Source organism: Palaemon carinicauda, chromosome 5 (genome assembly GCF_036898095.1).
Source record: "Palaemon carinicauda isolate YSFRI2023 chromosome 5, ASM3689809v2, whole genome shotgun sequence".
NCBI classification, from domain to species: Eukaryota; Metazoa; Arthropoda; class Malacostraca; order Decapoda; family Palaemonidae; genus Palaemon; species Palaemon carinicauda.
Genome location: NC_090729.1, coordinates 107,574,008 through 107,599,007, shown reverse-complemented (window position 1 = coordinate 107,599,007; position 25,000 = coordinate 107,574,008). Strand labels below are relative to the sequence as shown.

Here is a 25,000-nt window from a genome sequence, read left to right as displayed (position 1 = left end):
GATCAAGTTGTGGAATGATCTTCCTAATCGGGTAGTTGAATCGATAGAACCTCAAAAGTTCAAACTTGCAGCAAATGTTTTTATGTTGAACAGGCTGACATAAGTCTTTTTATAGTTTATTTGTGAAATATGTGTTTTGATGTTGTTACTGTTTTTAAATTATTCTATTTTAATTCTTCATTATTTCTCAGGTCGTTTGTTTATTTCCTTATTTCCTTTCCTCACTGGGCTATTTTTCTTTGTTGGAGCCTTTGGGCTTATAGCATCTTGCTTTTCCAACTAGGGTTGTTGCATAGCTAGTAATGATAATGATAAAAATATCAATCCTTTTGGGGGTGAAATGGTATAGACATTGCATGTAACATAAATTTCAGAAATGTTTGAAGCAAGGGTAACAAAGACAGTACTAGATGCATCCACTAGTACTTCACGTTTGTCCTCTTGGCTCCCTTCAGGAAAGCTGTCTATTTTCAAGACTGGGCTACCATTGCTTTTGTTCTCTAGGTCGAGGGTTTATCCTTTTGCCACCAATATAACATACTGTATATGTACTTTCAGATATGATATACAACTAGGTTCCGATATGTCATAATCCTACCCCTGTCCCGATCGTTCATCCAATGCTATTCAATTCCCATGTTATCTGTACATGTTCTAGAAGTCTAAAGCCCCAACTTCATTGGCTTGGGTTTCCCGTGCCGACACGTCCTGTCAATTCCTTTGTGATCTGTACACCTTCTAGAAGACTAAAGCCTCAACTTCATCGGCTCGGCTCTCCCATGCTGATACGTCCTGTCAATTCCCTCGTGATCTTTACACCTTCTAGAAGACTAAAGCCTCAACTTCATCGGCTCGGCTCTCCCATGCTGACACGTCCTGTCAATTCCCTCGTGATCTTTACACCTTCTAGAAGACTAAAGCCTCAACTTCATCGGCTCGGCTCTCCCATGCTGACACGTCCTGTCAATTCCCTCGTGATCTTTACACCTTCTAGAAGACTAAAGCCTCAACTTCATCGGCTCGGCTCTCCCATGCTGACACGTCCTGTCAATTCCCTCGTGATCTTTACACCTTCTAGAAGACTAAAGCCTCAACTTCATCGGCTCGGCTCTCCCATGCTGACACGTCCTGTCAATTCCCTCGTGATCTTTACACCTTCTAGAAGACTAAAGCCTCAACTTCATCGGCTCGGCTCTCCCATGCTGACACGTCCTGTCAATTCCCTCGTGATCTTTACACCTTCTAGAAGACTAAAGCCTCAACTTCATCGGCTCGGCTCTCCCATGCTGACACGTCCTGTCAATTCCCTCGTGATCTTTACACCTTCTAGAAGACTAAAGCCTCAACTTCATCGGCTCGGCTCTCCCATGCTGACACGTCCTGTCAATTCCCTCGTGATCTTTACACCTTCTAGAAGACTAAAGCCTCAACTTCATCGGCTCGGCTCTCCCATGCTGACACGTCCTGTCAATTCCCTCGTGATCTTTACACCTTCTAGAAGACTAAAGCCTCAACTTCATCGGCTCGGCTCTCCCATGCTGACACGTCCTGTCAATTCCCTCGTGATCTTTACACCTTCTAGAAGACTAATGCCTCAACTTCATCGGCTCGGCTCTCCCATGCTGACACGTCCTGTCAATTCCCTCGTGATCTTTACACCTTCTAGAAGACTAATGCCTCAACTTCATCGGCTCGGCTCTCCCATGCTGACACGTTCTGTCAATTCCCTCGTGATCTTTACACCTTCTAGAAGACTAAAGCCTCAACTTCATCGGCTCGGCTCTCCCATGCTGACACGTCCTGTCAATTCCCTCGTGATCTTTACACCTTCTAGAAGACTAATGCCTCAACTTCATCGGCTCGGCTCTCCCATGCTGACACGTCCTGTCAATTCCCTCGTGATCTTTACACCTTCTAGAAGACTAAAGCCTCAACTTCATCGGCTCGGCTCTCCCATGCTGACACGTCCAGTCAATTCCCTCGTGATCTTTACACCTTCTAGAAGACTAATGCCTCAACTTCATTGGCTCGGCTCTCCCATGCTGACACGTCTTGTCAATTCAGGTGTGGTTGTATAACTTTGAACTGCGCTTAGTTAAATGATATTTTGGAAACTAATGACAAATATCTATCACTAGGTAGCACTGAACCTCATGCTGAGTCTCACAGCTATATTGTCAACCAGTGCGGCTTGGTAGTGCACTGATACTATTACACTGCTACGTTGAGCTAATTGTCCTTTTTTCTTAAATATGGAGGGAAATGGATTAAATGGAGCTTAATTGATTCAAGCTGAAGTTACCCCGAATCCATGTATTACCTGACCTTTTACCTCGTATGTGAACTCAAGCGCCAATTTTTTTTACGGACATTTTTTATATGACAGCCCTCTTAGATATGTCTAGGCAGAAATTTATGTATCCAACTTTATAAAGACTCGCTTTAAATATTCTTATGTAGACTGTGAGTGATTGAGATACGTATTCGAACGTCATTTATCAATCCAATTTCAATTTTTAGATAATCATGTATGCACAAGAAGCCATTTTGAAAACCTGCCTGCCATCTTGGAAAATTCCAAAATATCATGTGCCCGGAGGTTGATAATCAGAAGAATTGTTGTGCCAAATTCGATGCTTGTATCATTCTGTACTTTTCCCCTATTATTTTTAAGTTACCCTCTCCACTATTTTCGAAAAGTTGCCTTTACTCTTTTTATGTGTTAGACATATAGCTTATGTTTTAGCAGATATTCCCATAGTGTTTAACAATTAGATGACATCACTTATTTTAATATTTTGATGCTAAATCGCCCATATGGTTTTCTACGTTATCGCCCTGGTATCCATTTTCCTAAAACTAAGAATTTTCTTGTGTAAACTGTAAATTTAGTTGCAAAAACCTTGCTATTTTATGGTAAAATTCTTAAATATTATCGATGAAAGGATTTTTTTATATTGGTAAAAATCATACTGCGCCACTATTTTGAAAGTTTTTGTATATTTTTTGGAATGTGCGTTTTATGTTTATTGAAAAATTAATAATTCATAGGCCATGTTCGCATTCGCCAACTTCGTTGCGTCGAAGATGGTGTTGATAGGCGTGTATTCATTTTTATTGTATGTCTGTGCCTTTGTGATTCGCATAATTCAAAAACTATTCGACCGAATTTCATCAATATGGATAGGATGCTTGCCCATGATCTAGGGATAATTTGAGTAGATTTTGGGAGTGATTTGGTTTAAGTTCAAGGTCAAGGTAACGAAAAGGTCAAACATGTCTTTTTGCTATACCGTAGTAAATTTCTATCCGATTTTCAGAAAAAAATAATGTGAAAATGTGCATGATTCAATTGCCTATCTTATGATTTGAGAGTGATTAGGTCAAAGGTCAAGGTTAAGGTAAAAAATGTCTTTTTTGCCATAGAGTGGTCATAAACGTCTTTTTACCATATTGTGGCCAATTTGTATCCGATTTCCATGAAAATAGTGTCAAATGTGCATAATTCACTTGCCGAATTTATGATTTGAGAGTGGTTGGGTAATGGTCAAGGTCAAGGTAAAAATCGTCTTTAGTGGGCAAAAACGTCTTATTGCCATATCGTGGCCAATTTTTATGTGATTTACATGAAACTAGTGCCAAATGTGTATAATTCAATTGCCTATCGTACGATTTGAGAGTGATTGGGTCAAAGGTCAAGGTAAAAAACGTCTTTTTGCTGTATAGTGGGCAAAAACGTCTGATTGACATATCGTGGCCATTTTTTATCTGATTTACATGAAACTAGTGCCAAACGTGCATAATTCAATTGCTGATCTTATAATATACAACATGATATAGGCGAAGGTATGCGCTGTACCGATTGGCCGTTCTAATTTCTAGTGTGTCCTATTAGTCTATATGGAGCAGTTAAAGACAAGGAATATAATTCTTTCAAGTAAGAAAGAGGATTTGTTTTTATGTTTATGTCGCCATAATTTCTTCGACTCTGATAAGACGCACAGAAATATAATTGCTCATTAGTGGTTATATTTAGCCTGACGAGAGAAGTTAAAGGTATGAGATGAGGACTAATTTGGGCAATCGTAATCATTTTCATCATTCAGATTCTAAAATCAAAGAGATATGAAGGATCTTGATCGTCTGTAGGGGTATAGCTGAGGAAGTAATAATAATAATTATAATAATGATAATAATCATCATCATAATTATCATCATCATCGTCATCATCATCATCATCATCATGATAATAATAATGATAATAATAATAATAATAATAATAATAATAATAATAATATTCCTCATCATCATCATCAACATCATCATCATCATCGTCATAATAGTAATAATAATAATGATAATAATAATATAATAATAATAATGGTAATAATAACTGCATTCATTCTTCGATTGATGGTACTTAATGTACAGTATTAATAAAGATCATACTTTCCTTAGGAATTATTTGCTAGTTATATAGTGTTTAAACGTTTAAACTGGATTCCACAAGGCACTAGAAGAGTTGGAAGACCCAGGCCTACACAGCTGAGGACTATGAAGCGTGAAGTAGATGATGAATGGTGAAGTATTGATTTAAAAGCTCAAGATAGAGACGAGTGGCGAAATCTAACCGAGGCCCTCTGCGTCAATAGGCGTAGGAGGAGATGATGATATAATGTATATGTTTGGCCCTAATGTTTGCTGTTCGTTTTGGTAATTTATTGGATTGCTGACGATTTTCTTCTAGGTGGGTGGGAGAATAATTTCTCATTCACAAATAAGTTTATTATTAACTAGATAATTTGTGAGCCTTTATTGAAAATTATGTAAATTGGCCACAAGAAAATTGGGAGAACCTGGGTGCCCTATAAATTTCAGATGATAAAACCAAGCGGGGACAGTTTCTAAAGAAAATTATGAAAATAATATGTCTTCTTATTGATGTTGTTTATACAGAGGCATATTTATCATAAATAGATGAAAAATAAAAGGTTTAAAGGCTAATCATGAATGGCAAAGGCAGGACACAGTAACATTGCCCTATCAAGCAGGACAATACCTCAGAGACTGACTATACATATATATATATATATATATATATATATATATATATATATATATATATATATATTTATATATGTATATATATATATATATATATATATATATATATACATACATATATATATATATATATATATATATATATATATATATATATATATATATATATATATATATATATATATATATATATATATATATATATATAGATATAGATATATATATATATATATATATATATATATATATATGTATATATACAGTATATATATATATATATATATATATATATATATATATATATATATATATATGTATATATATATATACATATATATATATATATATATATATATATATATATATATATATATATATATATATATATGATCAGACTCCAACCCCTTCTCCAGCCAAGCTAGGAGCAAGGAGAGCCAGTCAGTGGCTGCCAATGACTCACCAGATTATTATTATTATTATTACTATCCAAGCTACAACCCTAGTTGGAAAAGCAAGATGCTATAAGCCCAGGGGCTCCAACAGGGAAAAATAGCCCAGTGAGGAAAGGAAATAAGGAAATAAATAAATGAAGAGAACAAATTAACAATAAAGCATTCTAAAAACAGTAACAACGTCAAAACAGACATGTCATATATAAACTATTAACAGCATCAAAAACAAATATGTCATAAATAAACTATAAAAAGACTCATGTCCGCCTGGTCAACAAAAAAGCATTTGCTCCAACTTTGAACTTTTGAAGTTCTACTGATTCAACCACCCGATTAGGAAGATCATTCCACAACTTGGTAACAGCTGGAATAAAACTTCTGGAGTACTGCGTAGTATTGAGCCTCGTGATGGAGAAGGCCTGGCTATTAGAATTAACTGCCTGCCTAGTATTACGAACAGGATAGAATTGTCCAGGGAGATCTGAATGTAAAGGATGGTCAGAGTTATGAAAAATCTTATGCAACATGCATAATGAACTAATTAAACGACGGTGCCAGAGATTAATATCTAGATCAGGAATAAGAAATTTAATAGACCGTAAGTTTCTGTCCAACAAATTAAGATGAGAATCAGCAGCTGAAGACCAAACAGGAGAACAATACTCAAAACAAGGTAGAATGAAAGAATTAAAACACTTCTTCAGAATAGATTGATCACCAAAAATCTTGAAAGACTTTCTCAATAAGCCTATTTTTTGTGCAATTGAAGAAGACAGAGACCTTATATGTTTCTCAAAAGTAAATTTACTGTCGAGAATCACACCTAAAATTTTGAAAGAGTCATACATATTTAAAGAAACATTATCAATACTGAGATCCGGATGTTGAGGAGCCACCGTCCTTGATCTACTTACAATCATACTTTGAGTTTTGTTAGGATTCAACTTCATACCCCATAATTTGCACCATGCACTAATTCTAGCTAAATCTCTATTAAGGGATTCACCAACCCCAGATCTACATTCAGGGGATGGAATTGATGCAAAGAGAGTAGCATCATCAGCATATGCAACAAGTTTGTTTTCTAGGCCAAAGCACATGTCATGTGTATATAGTATGAAAAGTAATGGGCCAAGAACACTACCCTGTGGAACACCGGATATCACGTTCCTATAATCACTATGGTGCCCATCAACAACAACTCTTTGAGATCTATTACTTAAAAAATTAATAATAATGCTAAGAAACAACCCACCCACTCCCAACTGTTTCAGTTTGAAAACAAGGGCCTCATGATTAACACGGTCAAAGGCAGCACTAAAATCAAGGCCAATCATACGAACTTCCCGACCACAATCAAGGGATTTCTGTACAGCATTGGAGATTGTAAGAAGGGCATCACATGCTCCAAGGCCTTTACGAAAACCAAATTGCAAACTAGGGAGTAGATGATTACCTTCAGCAAACCTATTAAGACGTTTTGCCAGAAGACGTTCAAAAACTTTAGATAATATGGGAGTTATGGAAATTGGGCGGTAATCAGTGAGACTTGAGCTACCACAAACACATTTACATAGAGGAGTAACATTACCAATTCTCCAACTAGTGCTAAAAGCTCCTCTTCTTGCTAACTTGCGCAAAATAACAGATAACTTTGGAGCTAAGAAATCTGCTGTCTTTATAAAAAACAAAGGAAAAATACCATTTGGGTCTACACCTCCATAAGCATCAAGGTCCATCAACAGAGCTTTAATCTCACGAGATCGAAAAGCTAAACTAGTTAGTTTAGCCTCAGGAAAACAGGAAAGAGGAAGTTCAAGTTTTTCATTACTCTGTTTACTGTCAAAAACATCAGCCAAAAGGGTTGCCTTTTCCTTTGGACAGTGAGTGACTGAGCCATCTGGTTTAAGTAAAGGAGGAACTGTTGCATCTACACCAAAGAGTGCAGATTTAAGGGTAGACCACCATTTATGTTCCTGAGTTGTACCAGAAAGTGTTTCTTTTATAGTTAAATTGTACTCCTTTTCAGTTGAGGCATAAACTCTCTGAGCAAAAGCTCGAAGCTGAGTATAGTTGTTCCAGGTCAAATCTGATCTGTTCCCCTTCCAAAGATGATAGGCCTCCTGTTTCTCCAAATAAGCACGTCTGCAATCGTCATTGAACCACGGTTTGTCCTTCACTCGGTACCTTAGCACACGAGAAGGGATACGCCTATCAATTATGTTGACTAGATTCTCATTCAAAGGGACAACAGGATCTACACTATTATATAATTGTGACCAATTCAAGCACAAAAGATCATGTAAAATCCCATTCCAGTCTGCTTGGGATTTCATATAAATTTTACAAGAATATGATATATCAGGGACAGGCTGCTCAGTCTTCACTAATAATGAAATCAAGGCATGATCAGATGTCCCGACTGGAGAACCAACCTTACTAGTTATAACGCCAGGGGAGTCAGTGTATACGAGGTCCAAGCAATTACCAGACCTGTGAGTAGCTTCATTTATGATTTGCTCACAGCCTGATTCAGAGGCAAAGTCTAAAGCTCTTAAGCCATGGCGATCGGTAGGAGAGATAGAACTTAACCGCTCCCTATGGTGAGCATTAAAATCACCAACAAAGACAAAAGAAGCCTTTCTATCATCTTCTTGTATCTTAGCCATAATGGTAAGAAGACAATCGAAGATAGAATCATCTAAGTCTGGATTCCGGTAGATCGAACACAAATAAAAGTTGTTATGCCTGCCACAAACTTTTATTACCTGGATCTCATGACATCCACATTGATAGCAGGACTTATGAGAAGCAGGGTACTCGGTCCTAATATACACCGCCATTCCCCTGGCCCTAGGGATGGCATCACGTTTCAACATTATTGGTTTCTTAAAACCAGTTATAAGGAGCTCAGATGAGTGCCTCATATTAGAAACCAAAGTTTCTGAGCACAAAAGAATATCATACTGTCTGGACGCAACTGTAAGGTCTTGGATATTTGCATGAAGACCACGAATATTGCAATACAGAAGACGACATTGACGAAATCTAGGACGTACTGGTCCCGGATTTCGCTCAATGTCTCCAGACAGCATAAGAATTAATAGAAATAAAAAAGAGACAGCATACTTAAAAACTAGATTAACAAGAATTATAACAAAAACAATACGTACAGAATTAAAAACAAAGTGATTGATGATACCCATAGACTATAGTAAAAAGTCGGAAAAACTGGTCAACATGGAGGAGCCGATACACCATGCAAGGCTAAATACCCTCCAGGATAGCCACTTCAACCTATAGGGTCCCCCTCATCCTTAGCTCACAAGGAATAGTGAGGTTGCAGCGACTAATGGAACTAACGAGTTTGAGTGGGACTCTAACCCCAGTCTGGCATTCACCATTCAGGGACATTACCATATCAGTCAAGATAAACCACTAGTTGAGATAGAGCAAGGATAACTTTCTCGTTTGTAATTCATTTAGATTTTAGATGGGTTTAGTGAGGTGTGATATATATGAAATATGGAATTGTATATTTATTATATGAAATACTGAAGTATCTGTATATCAGGTATTTGTTCCTTTCATTGAATAAATATATCCTTTATAGAATTTTCCAACTGCCTTTCAACTTGGTTCCCACTTCCGTTCTTCATTTTTGCTATCCAACTCTTCTAACTTTTATTAAATATTTCAGAAGCTTGGTTTTCCACATCTGCACTCTGCTGTTTAATGGCCGCGCTGTCAGTCCTTTCAGATTAAATAACAGCCAACGTAAATTGCGTCGTTTCAACGTGATCATTGTCAGTTTTCTTTTGAGGAAGCTGACACTGCTGACAGGTAATGGTATTCTGTAGAAACTATTCTCCAATCTATTTTTATCTTGCCGCTCTCTTGTTATATTTTTTTCCAGGAATATATGGTTTCATTTCCACCAAAAAACCAACATATGTTCTATTCTTAGCTGTAGTTGACAAGCGCTGGCGCTCGGAATCTTTTACCGGAGACGTGAAAGAATTAGGAGAATTAATAACAGAAAAAGGTGCAACTTTGATATTTTCATTGTTCGCGTCGTTTTCGAAAAAAAGAAAGAAAAAGTTCAATGATGAATTGTGTCGTAGTTGAAAGGATTCTTTATCTTTCTTAACTTAAATGTGAAATCACGCTTCCGTCCTTTTAACTATCTGGATTAAAGGGTCATATCTTATTACCTCCGCCAACGAAGTTGAAAGGAGTTATGTTTCACCCCCTGTTTGTGTGTGTGTGTTTGTGTATGTGTGTGTGTGTTTGTGAACAGCTTTCTGGCCACTATTTTAATCGTAGAGTAATGAAACTTGCAGGGATTAACTGTTATATAAAAAGCTGGAAATGATAAAATTTTGGAAGGTCAAGGTCACGGTCAAGCAAAATGTTCAATTCAAGTAATCAGCCATAAGTTTAGACATCGCTGTCACAGAGACTTTAAACTTTGTTCATATTTGAGTGTATGAAAATCTACGCTAATTAATATATATCAAGGTCAAAGGTCATGGTCAAGGTCGAGCAAAAGGTCGATAAATAAGCTACCGCGCGGAGGTATGTGCTCTACTGCGTGCCCCTCTAGTTGGTAATATAATTATAATTAAAAAGAATACCTTTATCACTATTATCGGAAATTTCCTTCCTATACACAAGAACTTCTCGTTGATTGTCATATCAAATGATCTTCCACGTCTCAGTTGGTTTCTGATATATGTAGTAAAGCCAATCGTTTGAAGGTTTCAAAAGCCGGTCATGAATGGCAGAGACAAGGGACATTAGCCTAGCAAGCAGGACAATGCCCAAGAGACTGACCGTATATACATATTATCAGCACCGAAGCACCCTCTTCCACCCAAGCTAGGTCCAGGGATGGCCGGACAATGGCTGCTGATGACTCAGCAGGTAGATCCATAGGCCCCCCCAAGCCCTCTCTTCACCCAAGCTAGGACCAGGGAGCCCCGACAGTGGCTGCTGATGACTCTGCAGGTAGACCCATAGGCTCATCCCAAACCCTCCATCCTTATCTCACAAGTATGGTAAGGTTGCAGACGATAAAGGAACTAAGAGAGAGAGAGAGAGAGAGAGAGAGAGAGAGAGAGAGAGAGAGAGAGAGTAGAATACTATGCTTGCAGTAGGACGCGTTTTCACACCAGAAGCTGTGAAAATGGTCTCTTCAGAGCGGGAGTTCTTTGATAAAAAACGATGATTAATATGAAGACTCGAAGCCTCTTGGAATTTGCAGCCCAAGAGGATTTTTCATTTAATGAGCTGTCAGTGGCAGAATTTAAGAAAGGCCCCACATGCCGATTGGTGATCGATCAAGAGATTATGTCAGGGTTGCATTCAGTCTCATATTTCATACAGACATAAATGTATCGAAGGAGGTTGTTTCCACCCTTTTATTTTGTGTGTCTGTTTGTTTGTTTGTGAACAGCTTTCCGGCAACAATTTTAAGCGAGAATAATGAAACTTGCACCGATTAACTGTTATGTAAAAATCTAGAAAAAAATCAAGGTCAAGGTCAAAGGTCAAGGTCACGGTCAACCAAATTGTCCAATTCGCGTAATCAGCCATACTTTTAGACACCGTTGTCACAGAAACGTTAAACTTGGTTCATATTTGAGGGTATGGAAATCCACGTCAAGTCCGAAAAACAATTATCAGTGACTGTTAAATATTATTACCTCCGCCAATGAAGTGGGAAGGAGGTTATTTTTTCATCCCTGTTTGTCCGTTTCTTTGTATGTGAATAACTTGCTGGCCACAATTTTGCTCATAGAGTAGTGAAATATTCACGGATTAATTGTTGTGATGAATGTCCTAGGTCAAAGGTCAAGGACGAGAAATAAGCTACCATGGCTGAGGTCACAATTTTACTCATAGAGTACTAAAATTTTCAGGAATGACCGTAATTGTTATGTCAAGACGTGGAAGTGATTAAATTTTGAGTCTTATGTCAAAGGTCATGGTCAAGGCCTAGAAATAACATGCCATGGTGGAGGTCTGTGGTCTTCCGAGTGCTCATGTAGTTTCAAAAGACGTGTGGGACTGGGATCTTTTCTTTTTCTGTCGCAATTTTTTCTCAAAAATTTATTTTTCTCTGTTTTCTTTAGCTAACGATTTATTTATCAAAATGTATCAATTTCACCTATAGTTTACCATCAACCATCTCATCTCTGAATAAATTATACTGTACTGCGATTTCGTGTAAATTCAATACACTGCAGATAATTCTATTAATTTTTTTACCTTTATCAAGATTATATTTTATTATTAGGTTCCCTAGCACAATAATGGTTACAACCTTTCGCTCTTTTATTAGGTGTCTAATTGATATATTTGTAAAACAACGCAATAAGCGTTATAATTTATGCTTATTTAATATACTATGGTTTCTTATGCTATGGATATCTTTTTACATAATCATGTATCCTTTATAGTTAGTTTGTTCAAACGTGTTACCTCTCTATACTTGCTTTGTTTCCCTGTGTACGTTCTCCAATTTCACACTATCAAAATCCAGACATTTTCATTTTTTTTTTCGGGTTACACCTATTTTCACGTTTCATAATTTACAGGCTATTTCATTTGACATCTGATATATAAAGTTGGATTTATGGAAATTATTTGGTTTTCATAGAGTTATTGTAGAGATTTTAGTCGTTATAATTGGAATGTATTCATTGCCATGGTAGATATTTTTGTAATATATGGTTAAATTCATTGCCTTCACACCCTTAGTGTTTTCGGAATTTAATGTACTATTCCGATTTCTTTCCCAGTTTTTGGCCTTTATCACTTTTTTTCGTTATTCGTTTTTTACTTTTTTTTTTCTTTTCTTTTTTCAACCGCCTTAGGTTATGTGGCGTTCCTGTGTTTGTTTCCTTTTCAAAATATAGTTTTTCAGTCATATCATTTGGAATGCTAAAAAGTCTAAAGTTTTAAAAATGAGGGTTTTCCCAAACCAATTGCATTAAAACAGTTTAAAGTATACAGAAATTATGCCAGGACAACCCATATCTTTTGGAATTCTAAATTGTTAACCCATATATTTTGGAATTCTAAAATGTTAACCCATATCTTTTGGAATTCTAAAATGTTAACCCATATCTTTTGGAATTCTAAAATGTTAACCCATATATTTTGGAATTCTAAAAAGTCCTAAATTTTGAAAATGAGGGTTTTCCCAAATCAATTGTATTAAGAAAAATCAAAGTATAAAAAATACATTTAGGACAACCCAATTCTTTTGGAATTCCAAAAAGTCCAAAATTTTAAGAATGAGGGTTTCTCAAAATCAATTGTATTAAATCTGTTTAAAGTATACAAAATACACCTGGGTAACCCATATCTTTTGGAATTCTAAAAAGCCCAAAATTTTAGAAATGAGGGTTTCCCCAAATCAATTGCATTAAAGCAGTTGAAAGTATGAAAAAAATACACCAGGAAACCTTCCAATTTTGCCTTAAAATAAAGTTCTAAAATGAGGGTTTCCCCAAATAAATTGCATTAAAACAGTTTAAAGTACTAAAAAAATACACCAGGACAACCCATATATTTTCGATTTCTAAAAAGTCAAAAATTTAAAAAATGAGGGTTTCCCCAAACGAATTGCATTCAAAACAGTTTAAAGTATGAAAGAAAATCACCGGGAAAACCTTCCAATTTTGCTTTAACCATTAAAAGGATAAAATGAAGTTTAAAAACGAGGGTTTCCCCAAACCAATTGCATTAAAGCAGTTGAAAGTATGGAAAAAAAAATACAGCCGGAAAACCTTCCAATTTTGCCTTAACCATTAAACGGATAAAAATGAAGTTACCCCTTTGTGCTGGATGTCTCCATTCCATTTAGTCTCGGCAGGATATTTCCTCGGATGTCTGTTGCAACATGAACACGTTGAAATGGAAATTCGAAAGAGCTGTCGAGGAAACATTCTATTTAAATTTCATGGTCTGGATGATAGGATGCTAAGAGCTTCTCTATATATAATAGAATTTAGACTTATCGAATCGAGCGGATATGTTGTGACTATATCTCATAGCGATTGGCCGTCTTAGAAATTGGTTTTCGGGCAAATAGTAGATACTTGTCAAACAAATTACATTCTTGTGGGTTTATCCGGCTGAGCAAACTTAATTCGATCTATTTTTCTAGTACTATTAACCATCTTAAGTGGTTTTTTTTTAATGGTATATTCTGTTAGGTATTACATTCCTCCTTTTTATTATTGGCATAACCCACTTTAAAGCTTTAAAGGTTTAAAAGCTGCTCATGAATGGCAGAGGCAAGGGACAGTGACATTGCCCTAACAAGCAGGACAATATCCTACAGACTGACCATATATAGGTATGATCAGCACCCAAGGCCCCTCTCCATCTAAGCTAAGACCAAGGAGGGACAGGCAATAGGTGGTCAGCAGATAGACCTAAAAGCTAAAATCGTTAGTTCCTTTGATCGCTGCAAAACCACCATCTTTAACTCACAAAGTTGGTGAGGTTGCAGCGTTCAAAGGAACTAATGAGTTGGAGCGGGACTCGAACCCCAGTCTGGCGTTCACCAGTCAGGGACGTTACCACATCGGCGAACACATCCACCACTATTAAAGGATTCGCCGATAATTCAACTTTAAATATCTCCCATCGCGTTCGAATCGTCTTGCGGTTTCCACTCGATGTGGTCTTTCTTCATCTTTCATCTTTAATTTTGACGAGGAATCTAAATTGGAAACCAGTAGCTGTCAAGGTCAATGCGTCCGAGAGATCTGATATCTTCCAATAAATTTTCCTTATCAATATCGATAGATATTTCAAAGCTATCGAATTGAACCTTTAGTCTATCAACTTCATGGCTGCTCGGTTTACAGTGGTATTGTTTGAATGAGATCTCATAGCAATAAATACTAAATTTGTATTAATCAAATTTACTTTTTCTCTTTTTTTTTTTTTTTGTTTATGTAAGGGTTGTGGTGGCCTTTTTGGTAACGTCCCTGACTTGTGATCGCCAAGCTATGGTTCGATTTACACTTTAACTCGTTAGTTCCTTTAGTGGCTGCAATCTCACCATCCTGTGAGCTAAGGTTGGAGGTTTTTGGGGAGCCCATAGGTCTATCTGATGAGTCATCAGCAGCCAATGCCTGGCCGTCGCTAGTCTCACCTTGGATGGAGAGGAGGCTTGGACGCTGATCATTGTATGTAGGATAGGTCTCTAGGGCATTGTCCTGCTTACTAGGGCGATGTCACTGTACTTTGCCTCTGCCATTCGTGATGGACGTTTTAAACCTTTAAGATTTACGTTTGTCTCACCAGTTCCAGTTTTGAAATGTTCCTATCAGATCTACATTGCTTCACCCAACACCTCCTCTCTTTTACAGAATGGGATCAATGACACTCCATGTTGCCCATGACCCTTTCCTTGCCTTTTCTCTCATTCCTCTTTTAACTGCTTGATGGTTTTAACATTAAGTCCTCCTAATTGAGTTATTTTAAAGGTTTAATGGTCACTCATGCATGGCAGGGGCTCAAGCAAGGGGCAGTGTCATTGCCCTAGCAAGCAAGACAATGCACTAGAAACTGACCATATATACATATAATCAGCGCCCAAGCCCCTCTCTACCCAAGCTGGACCAAGGAGGGCCAAGCAATGGCTGCTGATGACTCAGCAGGTAGACCTATGGGCTCCCCAAACTCCCATTCTTAGCTCACAAGAATGTTAAGCTTGCAGCGATCAAAGGAACTAACGAGTTTGAGCATGACTCGAACCCCAGTCTGGCGATCACCAGGCGAGGTCATTACCAATAGCCCACCACAAATGAGAAAATGAACAGTAGATGCAGTTTTTATCTTGTATTCGATTATTACCGGAAGCAACACCCTTTGGATACGACTTAAAGGATCCAATCCTTATTATGGTCGTAAGAAGCCTGAGGACCCACCTCCTAAATACTCTCTTCTGCCTTAAACGGACATTAATGGCCTTCTGATCTAACGCCTCCCCTCATCTTTCAGCCAACAGTTTTTTATTCCTTTCTTTTTATTATATATAACATGGTTTCTGGGCAAATAATTGTATTTTCTTTTTACGTGGAAATAAGGGGAAATGTAAATTTAGAATAAATATCAAGTACTTGAATGACCTAAATTTTAATAGATATTCAAAATAATATAATTAAATGTATGTAGAAATGCTAAAAAATGGGACTTCAATATGAATTACCTACGAAATAATGAACAGTAAGAGACAAATGCCAGAGGAATGAAAGTCCTGTATAAGCAAAAATATAAATAGAAGACGAAGAATATATAGATTGAAAAGCCAGAAACTGATTTCAAAATGACGTTAATGGAGAAAAGTTATGAAAAGGACCATATCACTAAATGTGTCAATGTCAGAGGAGGGATGGATATAAAAGGGTAACGTTAACGAGAAAGATTTTGGAGGAAAGAGAAAGGTGAATTTGGACAATTTATTTTACGTCTGTTATGAAGAAGGAAACGAAATGACAAGGAGCATTTTCCAACCGGAAATTAATTAGACTTATTGTATAGTTTTATCTTAAAAACCAACCTGTAGGAAAAGACGTACTGTCATCAAATACCGTATAACCCTTTTCGAATATAGAATGAATGCTATTGAATGGCAGTCTTTAATATATAAAAACAAATTTTTAGATAGTTTTTAAGAAAGATTGTCAGAATGGAAATACATGCGCAAGGAAACCGAGATAAAATAGGTATGTCTGCTTTGATAACGTTTCATAAACCTTTTAAGAAAAGGTGTTAGAATGGAAATAGATGCTCATGGCAAGGCGAGATAAAATAGCTAGGCATGTCTGCTTTGATAACGTTTCATCGATCTCACCTTTCATTGCCTGTTTTATATACATGTGTAAGTCTCCTCTTATCTTTAGCTAAATTTATCTTAATTTCTTTTTTTATTATTATTTTCAACGGCGTTATTTTAAACCGAGAGAATAAGGAAAGGTGTCTTCGACTTTCATATTATTATTATTATTATTATTATTATTATTATTATTATTATTATTATTATTATTATTATTATTATTATTATTATTAGCTAAGCTACAATCCTAGTCGGGAAAGTAGGCTCCAACAGGGAATAACAGCCCCGTGATGAAACGAAATAAGGAAATATATAAATTTCATAGAATGTTTGCTTATATTCTAATTTAAATTTCTTGATAATTGGTTGTTTGTTAAAAAGAAACTAAGTCGTTGAGCTTTTTTTATTTCTATTTTTGTGTACAATTGAACTTTTTGTAATAACTTTGTTCTCGCGTTATCCCTGGCCTTGTTTTGAGGTTGATCGTAGAATTATTAATTAATATGATAAACGTCCAAGTTAACATTTTCTTAACAGATTAAAGTTATATTCTGCAAGATGTTCTTGTACAGCAATGATTATTGTTTCTTTAGACAAGCTAATATTCTGATGATTATAAGAGCCTTGTTTGAATAATACCTTTCAAGAAATTATTCCCCCCAAAACAGATAACTAATTCTTTGAGATGCTATATAACATGCAATTGCCATGGCATACTATATACCCCCCCCCCCCACTTTTAAAAAACGCAGTCCAAAAAAAAAAAAAAAAAAAAAAAAAGGGCTACTCAAGAGAAGAACAAGAATAGAAGAGACTCTTTAGCCGTGTTAAGCAGCTCTTCTAGGAGAAGGACACTCCAAAATCAAACCATTGTTCTCTAGTCTTGGGTAGTGCCATAGTCTCTGTACCATGGTCGTCCACTGTCTTGGATTAGAGATCTCTTGCTTGAGGGTACACTCGATCATACTATTCTATTTCATTTATCTTCCTCTTGTTTTTTTTTTTCAGTTTTTATATGAAATATTTAGTTTAATTTTGTCACTGTTCTTACAATATTTTATTAATTTATTACTTCTCTAGCAGTTTATTTATTTCCTTTCCTCTTTAGGCTATTTTCAGTGTCGGATCCCTTGGTTTTATAGCATCCGGTTTTCCATTTAGGGTTGTAGCTTAGCAATTAATAATAATAATAATAATAATAATAATAATAATAATAATAATAATAAAAGGACATCGACCCACATTGCTTGAATACAGAAGGATTTTAAAGGAGTACTCGAGGACCCAATGGCGCCGTGTTCCCTACTTCACCGCCAGAGGACTCGAGCATCTCCTCGTTTCCTCTCCGGTACAAGGACGCCTCTGATGAAGAATGACGTCGAGGAATTCTAGGAGAGGCTCTTCGCAAGAGATGCTCCGTTTCAGGAGAGGGATTATAAGAGATATCTTCGAGGTTTGAGAGGCTGATTATGTACCAGGTCTAATCCTTCAAGTATTTGCAAGTCTCTCTCTCTCTCTCTCTCTCTCTCTCTCTCTCTCTCTCTCTCTCTCTCTCTCTCTCTCTCTCTCTCTCTCTCTTTATGGTAAATCCACACGTGTTGAGTTTTATACGCTAGGAGTGTGAATCTTTTTTTTTCTAATTCTCACCGGTCTTACACTGAATTAAAAAAAAAAATGAAATAAGCAGATAACCGTATTTATGTGTGTGTGAGTGTATGCTTAATATGCTTAAATTAGGCTGGTTGTCTCCCCGCGGACGAGGTGTGTGTGTGTGTATGTATATATATATATATATATATATATATATATATATATATATATATATATATATATATATATATATATATATGAACATTTATATTTGTGCATACACAGTATATATATATATATATATATATATATATATATATGTGTGTGTGTGTGTGTGTGTGTGTGTGTGTATTAATCAATTCGGAGTTTTGAAAGAAAAAAACTATTTTCAATGTTCACCGATATAACCTTTATACTGGAGTGTAATAACATCGTTCAACCAATGTGGTCCTTACGAAGATTGCCGTAAAAAAATAGTTCGAAACACTCGTCAAATATTAAATGGAAAAGCGTAATGCAGTTTTCATCTTATCTTGATACATACATCGTGATCAGTTTTTCCTTGGAGATGTCTTTGATATTTAGACGCCAGTAAGACATTATATGTTTTTGGCAAGCGTAAAGTAACATTGCCAAAATATATACATACATACATACACTCACACACATACACACTCATATATATGAAGTTTTATTCAATTTGTTATTTTTCAAATATTTTTCATGTATTTACTTTTGGAATTTGGTAGTCTGTTTAGTAAACGATTCTCGTCTTCCAAGCAGAAGTTTTAGGCTGGTTGAAAGAACTATACCATATCAAAGTAAAAAAAAAAAAGAAAAGTAATCCATATTTTTCCATGGAAATATTATATTTAAAGTAGTGGTAAACCCTTATAAAGAGAAAAATTCTGAACTAACTAGTATTATCTTTTATGATTGTGTTCGCATGCGATTAATCCTTTGACATAATTCTCTAATCTCGAGATTTCACAACTTTTCAACTTGGTATATACCACTTTTAAGACATCTTTTCTTATGACTAAGATCTCAACTGATTATTCCTAGAAAACCTCGTGACGTCAGTAGCAGCGAGTTGCCAACGGGCTAATTATTGGCAAAGTATATACCACTTTTAACCTTGAAGCTGCTTAAGTAAAAATAATTTCATGTTGATATACGTTAAGTGTTTGAGTCAAATTTTCCTGGAAAAAAACTGACGATTCAAAAATGTTTTTCTTAGCACCAACTTTCCTTAAAATTTCAAAAACTTTGGCGAATTCAATATCCTAAAATGTCTCTTTCTACACCTTGCAAACACAGACAAAACCTCCCAAAGAAATTAAAGTGTCGCTCCTTCACCTTTAAAGGAATCGATATTTTGTTTTTTATTTTTCTTCCAGAAAGTCTGTCGCCGAATAAGGACATTATTTTATAGAGATTTTTTTTCTCTACTGCCCGTCGGCTAAACTTTTTCCTCATTTTTTCGTATTTCTTCCCCTTTACATGTGTATTGGGAGTTAACAAAGCTTATCGTTATTTTTTTCTATCCTTAGGGAGAATATAGGTTTTTACACAACAGCACCTGTGTTACTGAATAAATAATTTTTAGATACTGTATTAGTGCTCTAGTTTTCTTTAGCTTTTAATATTTACCTCTGCTAACGAATTTCGGAGGAGGTTATTTTTTTTCCGTTTATCTGTTTGTTTGTTTGTGAACAACTTCCTGGCCACAATTTTATTCATAGAGTAGTGAAACTTCCAGGGGTTAATTTTTATTTTGAGACGTGGAAGTGATTCAATTTCGAAAGTCCTATGTCGAAGGTTTAGGTCAAGGAAGAGGTCGACCTAATTGACCCTAACGTTAACTCCAAAGTTCACATACGGTTGTCACACAGATTCTGGGAAAGACAAGCTGTTTGCGAGAAATAAACGGCCGTGGTGGAGGTCTGCACTCTCAGAGTGGTTTTATAATTATTAATGTTATCCCGAAAAGGTTAATATTGCATTTCCGTTTTATTACTATCATCATCATAATATTGTTTAAAAATAATTTTTATTACTTTCCCATTTATTATTTTCCCATTTTCCCATTTATAAACTTTGAAAGAATCGTTATCTAAACACATAGACACATAGAGATGACTTCATTTTATCAATGTTTATATACTTATGTGACAATAACTTTGGTTCTATTTAGATTTATTTAAGTAAAAGGACTAAAACAAAAGTAAAACTTCAGGATGATTTTTGCATTTAATTGATTAAATTGATTATATACAGTATAATAATACGGATTACATGGATTACATCCATAAACTTGTACATAAACCGGCTTATCATACACTGGAAAAGCTCGAAAATAAATTTCATCTTTTAAAGGATAACATCTTCCTTTATATAGCTAAAGATTAAAACTCAATTCATATACATCATTTAGAAAACCTCGTAAAGATTACAATTCCTATCTTCACATGACTAGAATAGACCGGAGAGTTCAGATACTGCAGATAATTGCAGTGTAATCAAAGTCCGGACCAGTCATGAGAGCTCTTGTATCTTGTGGTGGCCTTTTGGTAACGACCTTGCCTGGTGATCCCCGGACTGGGGTTCGATTCCTGCTCAAACTCGTTAGTTCCTTCGGTCGCTGCATCCTCACCACCTTTGTGAGCTGAGGGTGGGGTGTTTGGGGGTGCCTACGGGTCTATCTACTAAGTCATCAGCAGCCGTTGCCTGGCCCTCCTTGGTCCTAGCTTGTGTGGAGAGGGGGTTCTGGGCATATGCATGTATATGGTCAGTCAGTCTCTAGGACATTGTCCTCCTTGATAGGGCAATGTTACTGTCCCTTGCCTCTGCCATTCATGAGCGGCCTTTAAACTTTTAAGTGCTGTTTCTTAGTTGGCGAAAGGGGCTTTTAACCATCTTACCATCTTTTGGCCACATGGGAATAGCTGACTCAGTAGCTTAGATTGTTTTCTGGGTATTACTTACGAGATTTGCCCTTGAAATTGCAAATCCTAGAGTTGATCCCTTACGTTTGGTAAAGTATCTCCAAATTGTGAAAGGCTCCTAATAGAGATTATATATAATTCACCATCTTTTCCTAATAAACAGCTTAGAAATGATAGTACAAAAAATGTATGTAGAAATTAACATAGATGCGAAAAGACACATTAAGTTGTAAACAACTTTATTTCCCTTCACCAGACCAAAACTTGAGAAGAAACTACAATAAAATCAAGAAGGTTTTAATTCATTCATTTAAATATCATTCCAAAAGATGCATAGCCAATTCTATCTGGCTTACTGTGCCAACCGTGTGTCACACGATCGTACATAGTAACGACATTTCATTTTGTGTATATATTATGCTTGTATCTTCGCTCTTCCCTCGCACTAAAAAGAACCTGAAGTAACATGTATGTTTTTCTCACCGTTAACTGTAAACTGGTGAAGTGTCGGTTGAACAGTAAATTTCCTGTTGCATTGAGTTTTTGTATAAAGGCGAGTGTTCTATAATAAAGTTACTCACGATCGTGTGACACACGGTTGGTACATTACCTTTGTGCACTTCTGAAATCTCAAAATATAGACGTTAGAAATAAAAACAATAAATAATTTCAATCCGAAATTTATATTTTCATTTTTGTAATCTTTCCAAAACTTGTACCATATCCACTTCGTTTGATGTCAACAAACGCCAAATATTCCCAAAATAATATATATTATAATATAAGAATTTATTTTTTTTTATCTCTAGACAAACTATGTGATAAGTTTAGTATCTTTAGAATTAATTAATAGAAACTAGTGATATGTCTATGCATAAGATATACATTTAGAGGGGTTTTTATATTTCGAATATATAGTATTTGTGGAATTATAGTATCACACTATATATTTCCCAAGGCTAGATACGATTTATATCAATTATATCAACATACAATTAGTAATATAGATTAGTTGATGGTTTTACATATCAAATGAATATATATATATATATATATATATATATATATATATATATATATATATATATATATATATATATATATATGGGTGTATATATACATAATATATATATATACATATATATACATATATATATATTTATATATATGAATATATATATATATATATATATATATATATATATATATATATATATATATATATATATATATATATATATGTGTGTGTGTGTGTGTGTATGTGTATGAACCCGTGTGCGTGTTTGTGCGTGCGTGCGTTTGTGGAAAACACTACAGCTTACACATAATGGGCATAATATATATACCATTACCAGAAAAAATTGAATAATCTCTAATGCAGTTGGTACTTATGGCATAATTACACCCACAATAAGTATAAAAATTCAAGGATCTCGCATTAATTCAGGAAAAGGGTTCCATAAACGCTATAGTGTTTTTATGATTCCTGATAAAAAGAATGATAATCCAGGATTACTGGGTTTAGTTTTAGATTACGGCCAGTCATACAGGTTATTAAAATGGATTTAATTATGTCTTCGGGTAAAATGATTAATATGGATTACCGGCACAGTTTCTGGTATTAAGTCGATAAACAACCAACGGGTTATTAACTAACCTTCCCAGAGATATTCCTGTTCTCCTGTTTGGTTCTCACAAATATGACTTTAGATGTTTGACGGATAATCTGGACATGAAATACTGCATATTATTGTCGTTTCAAGAGTTATACATCCCCTAGGTATAATACACGTACATACTGTGTACATATATATATATATATATATATATATATATATATATATATATATATATATATATATGTGTGTGTGTGTGTGTGTGTGTGTGTGTGTGTATGTGTATACATATGCGTACGTATGAGAGAGAGAGAGAGGCTAATCTTCTTAGTTCTATATACATTTATATAAAGGACATGTCCTTGGGGATTTTATTTTACAATAAATATTTTATTATTCTCTTTCCTAATATATTTCTCTGTATTTTTTATCAGTATTCTTTTCTTTATTTTGCATATATTCATAACATATTTTTTCTTAAATCCTTCACCTGCTTTTGCGCTCTATGACAACCTTTAAGATCCGATGTCACCTTTAAAAAATATATTTCCAACTCTATTCTATCTAATTTCTCTTCCTTTTGTTTTGTTGAAGTATTTATAGTTTATATCGGAATTATTATTTTTAATGATGTTAATATTCTTAAAATATTTTATTTTTCCTAGTTTCCTTTCCTCACTGGGTTATTTTCCCTGGTGGGTCCACTGGGCTTATAGCATTCTGCTTTTCCAATAATAATAATAATAATGAAATAATAATAATAATAATAATAATAATAATAATAATAATAATAATAATAATAATAATAATAATAATTTAAATCAAAGAATATATCAATATATCCAGGCTTTGTAATCAGCATTGACTACGAAATAAAGGTTCCATTTACTTTGATATCAGGAACTGAACTTATATCCAATTCTCATGGCGTTAGAGAAGAGGATTTTATCGGTGGTTACCAGGGTTGCCATGTTTTCTAAATGAGAAAAGGCCAACTTCTAATCAACAGAACCTTTAAAAGGCAAACCCATTAGTAGAAAAAGGCTAAATATAGTATTTAAGATCCGCCTCTTTTCATATTACTAATGGCCAACCAATTTTTTTAAAAATGCCAAATTTGAGATTTTTTTGTAATGGGAAAAAAGGCTACACTGGCAACTCTGGTGGTTACGCCCACCTTCGATAACGATATCGCAGCGCGTACCTTTAAAGTTGCACTTTTTAAAATATTTTGGCATTATATTTATTTGTGATTTTGTATTTTATATTCTTCTTCATATGTTCATTTCACAAAAATAAAAAAAACATGTCGTTTGGTCATAGAGTTCAGTATTTTAAGAGTATGTCTCGTTTAATGCGTTGTTTTTATTTAACCTTTCTTCTATTATTGGAAGAGTACCTGGCATCTTATGTTTTTTTTCTTATGGATAGAAAATGAAATAATCTATTGATTCATATGTATATATATATATATATATATATATATATATATATATATATATATATATATATATATATATATATATATGTGTGTGTGTGTGTGTGTTTGTGTGTATTTATGTGGTTATCAAACTACCCTACAATACTTTTTCTAAGCAAAAATATATGTAACCCCAAAAATGTACTGTTATATATGTTCCCCGTAGAGAAAAATGTTTCTGTATAGTAAAATTGAAGAAAATATGAGACCAGTTCTCTCGAGAGGAAAAGGTACAGAAATAATAAAAAATAAAAGATTTTAGTTTTGTAGAATTTTGCTGTAAGAGGATTTTTTTCCCCACAATTGTCAATGAATTTTAGTAATTGTTAGAATCGACTAAAATTGTTATGAAAATTACTATGGCATTACATGTATGTGTGTGTTTTTGTGTATGTTAATGCGTGTGTGTCTACGCATGAGAGAGAGAGAGAGAGAGAGAGAGAGAGAGAGAGAGAGAGAGAGAGAGAGAGAGAGAGAGAGAGAGAGAGAGTGTGTGTGTGTGTGTGTAGTTAGGTAAGGAAGAAGAGAGCTTTATAATGGCAAAATATATAGTAAACAAACTTCTACCTCAGTAAGCTTATACATATACAGTATTTATTTATACATATATATATATATATATATATATATATATATATATATATATATATATATATATATGTATATATATACATATATATGTATATATATATATATATATATATATATATATATACATACATACATACATATATATATATATATATATATATATATATATATATATATATATATATATATATGTGTGTGTGTGTGTGTATATATATATATAAAACTTCGTATTTTTCTGAATACTGTTGCCTATGCTATGGCCACTGAGTGTCATAATGCGCGTAGAAGCTGTCTACGTTTAAATTATATCTCCTGTTTCATTGCCTTGGGAAGATATAAATAACGACCGAAGAGGTCTTTCAGCCATTTAATGAAGGTCATAAAGTTAAGAGATG

General features: G+C 34.8%; 2 protein-coding genes across 2 annotated transcripts in view; one reads left to right on the top strand and one right to left on the bottom strand.

The window, feature by feature from the left end:
• Positions 1–592, top strand: part of LOC137641060 (uncharacterized) — a 21,932-nt gene extending 21,340 nt beyond the window's left edge. The window contains exon 8 of the mRNA XM_068373506.1: positions 559–592. Coding sequence (XP_068229607.1) covers positions 559–592 — 34 coding nt within the window. The remainder of the gene's footprint in view (positions 1–558) is intronic.
• Positions 1–25,000, bottom strand: part of stg1 (stargazin-like protein) — a 118,316-nt gene that overhangs the window by 44,017 nt on the left and 49,299 nt on the right. The window lies entirely within an intron of this gene.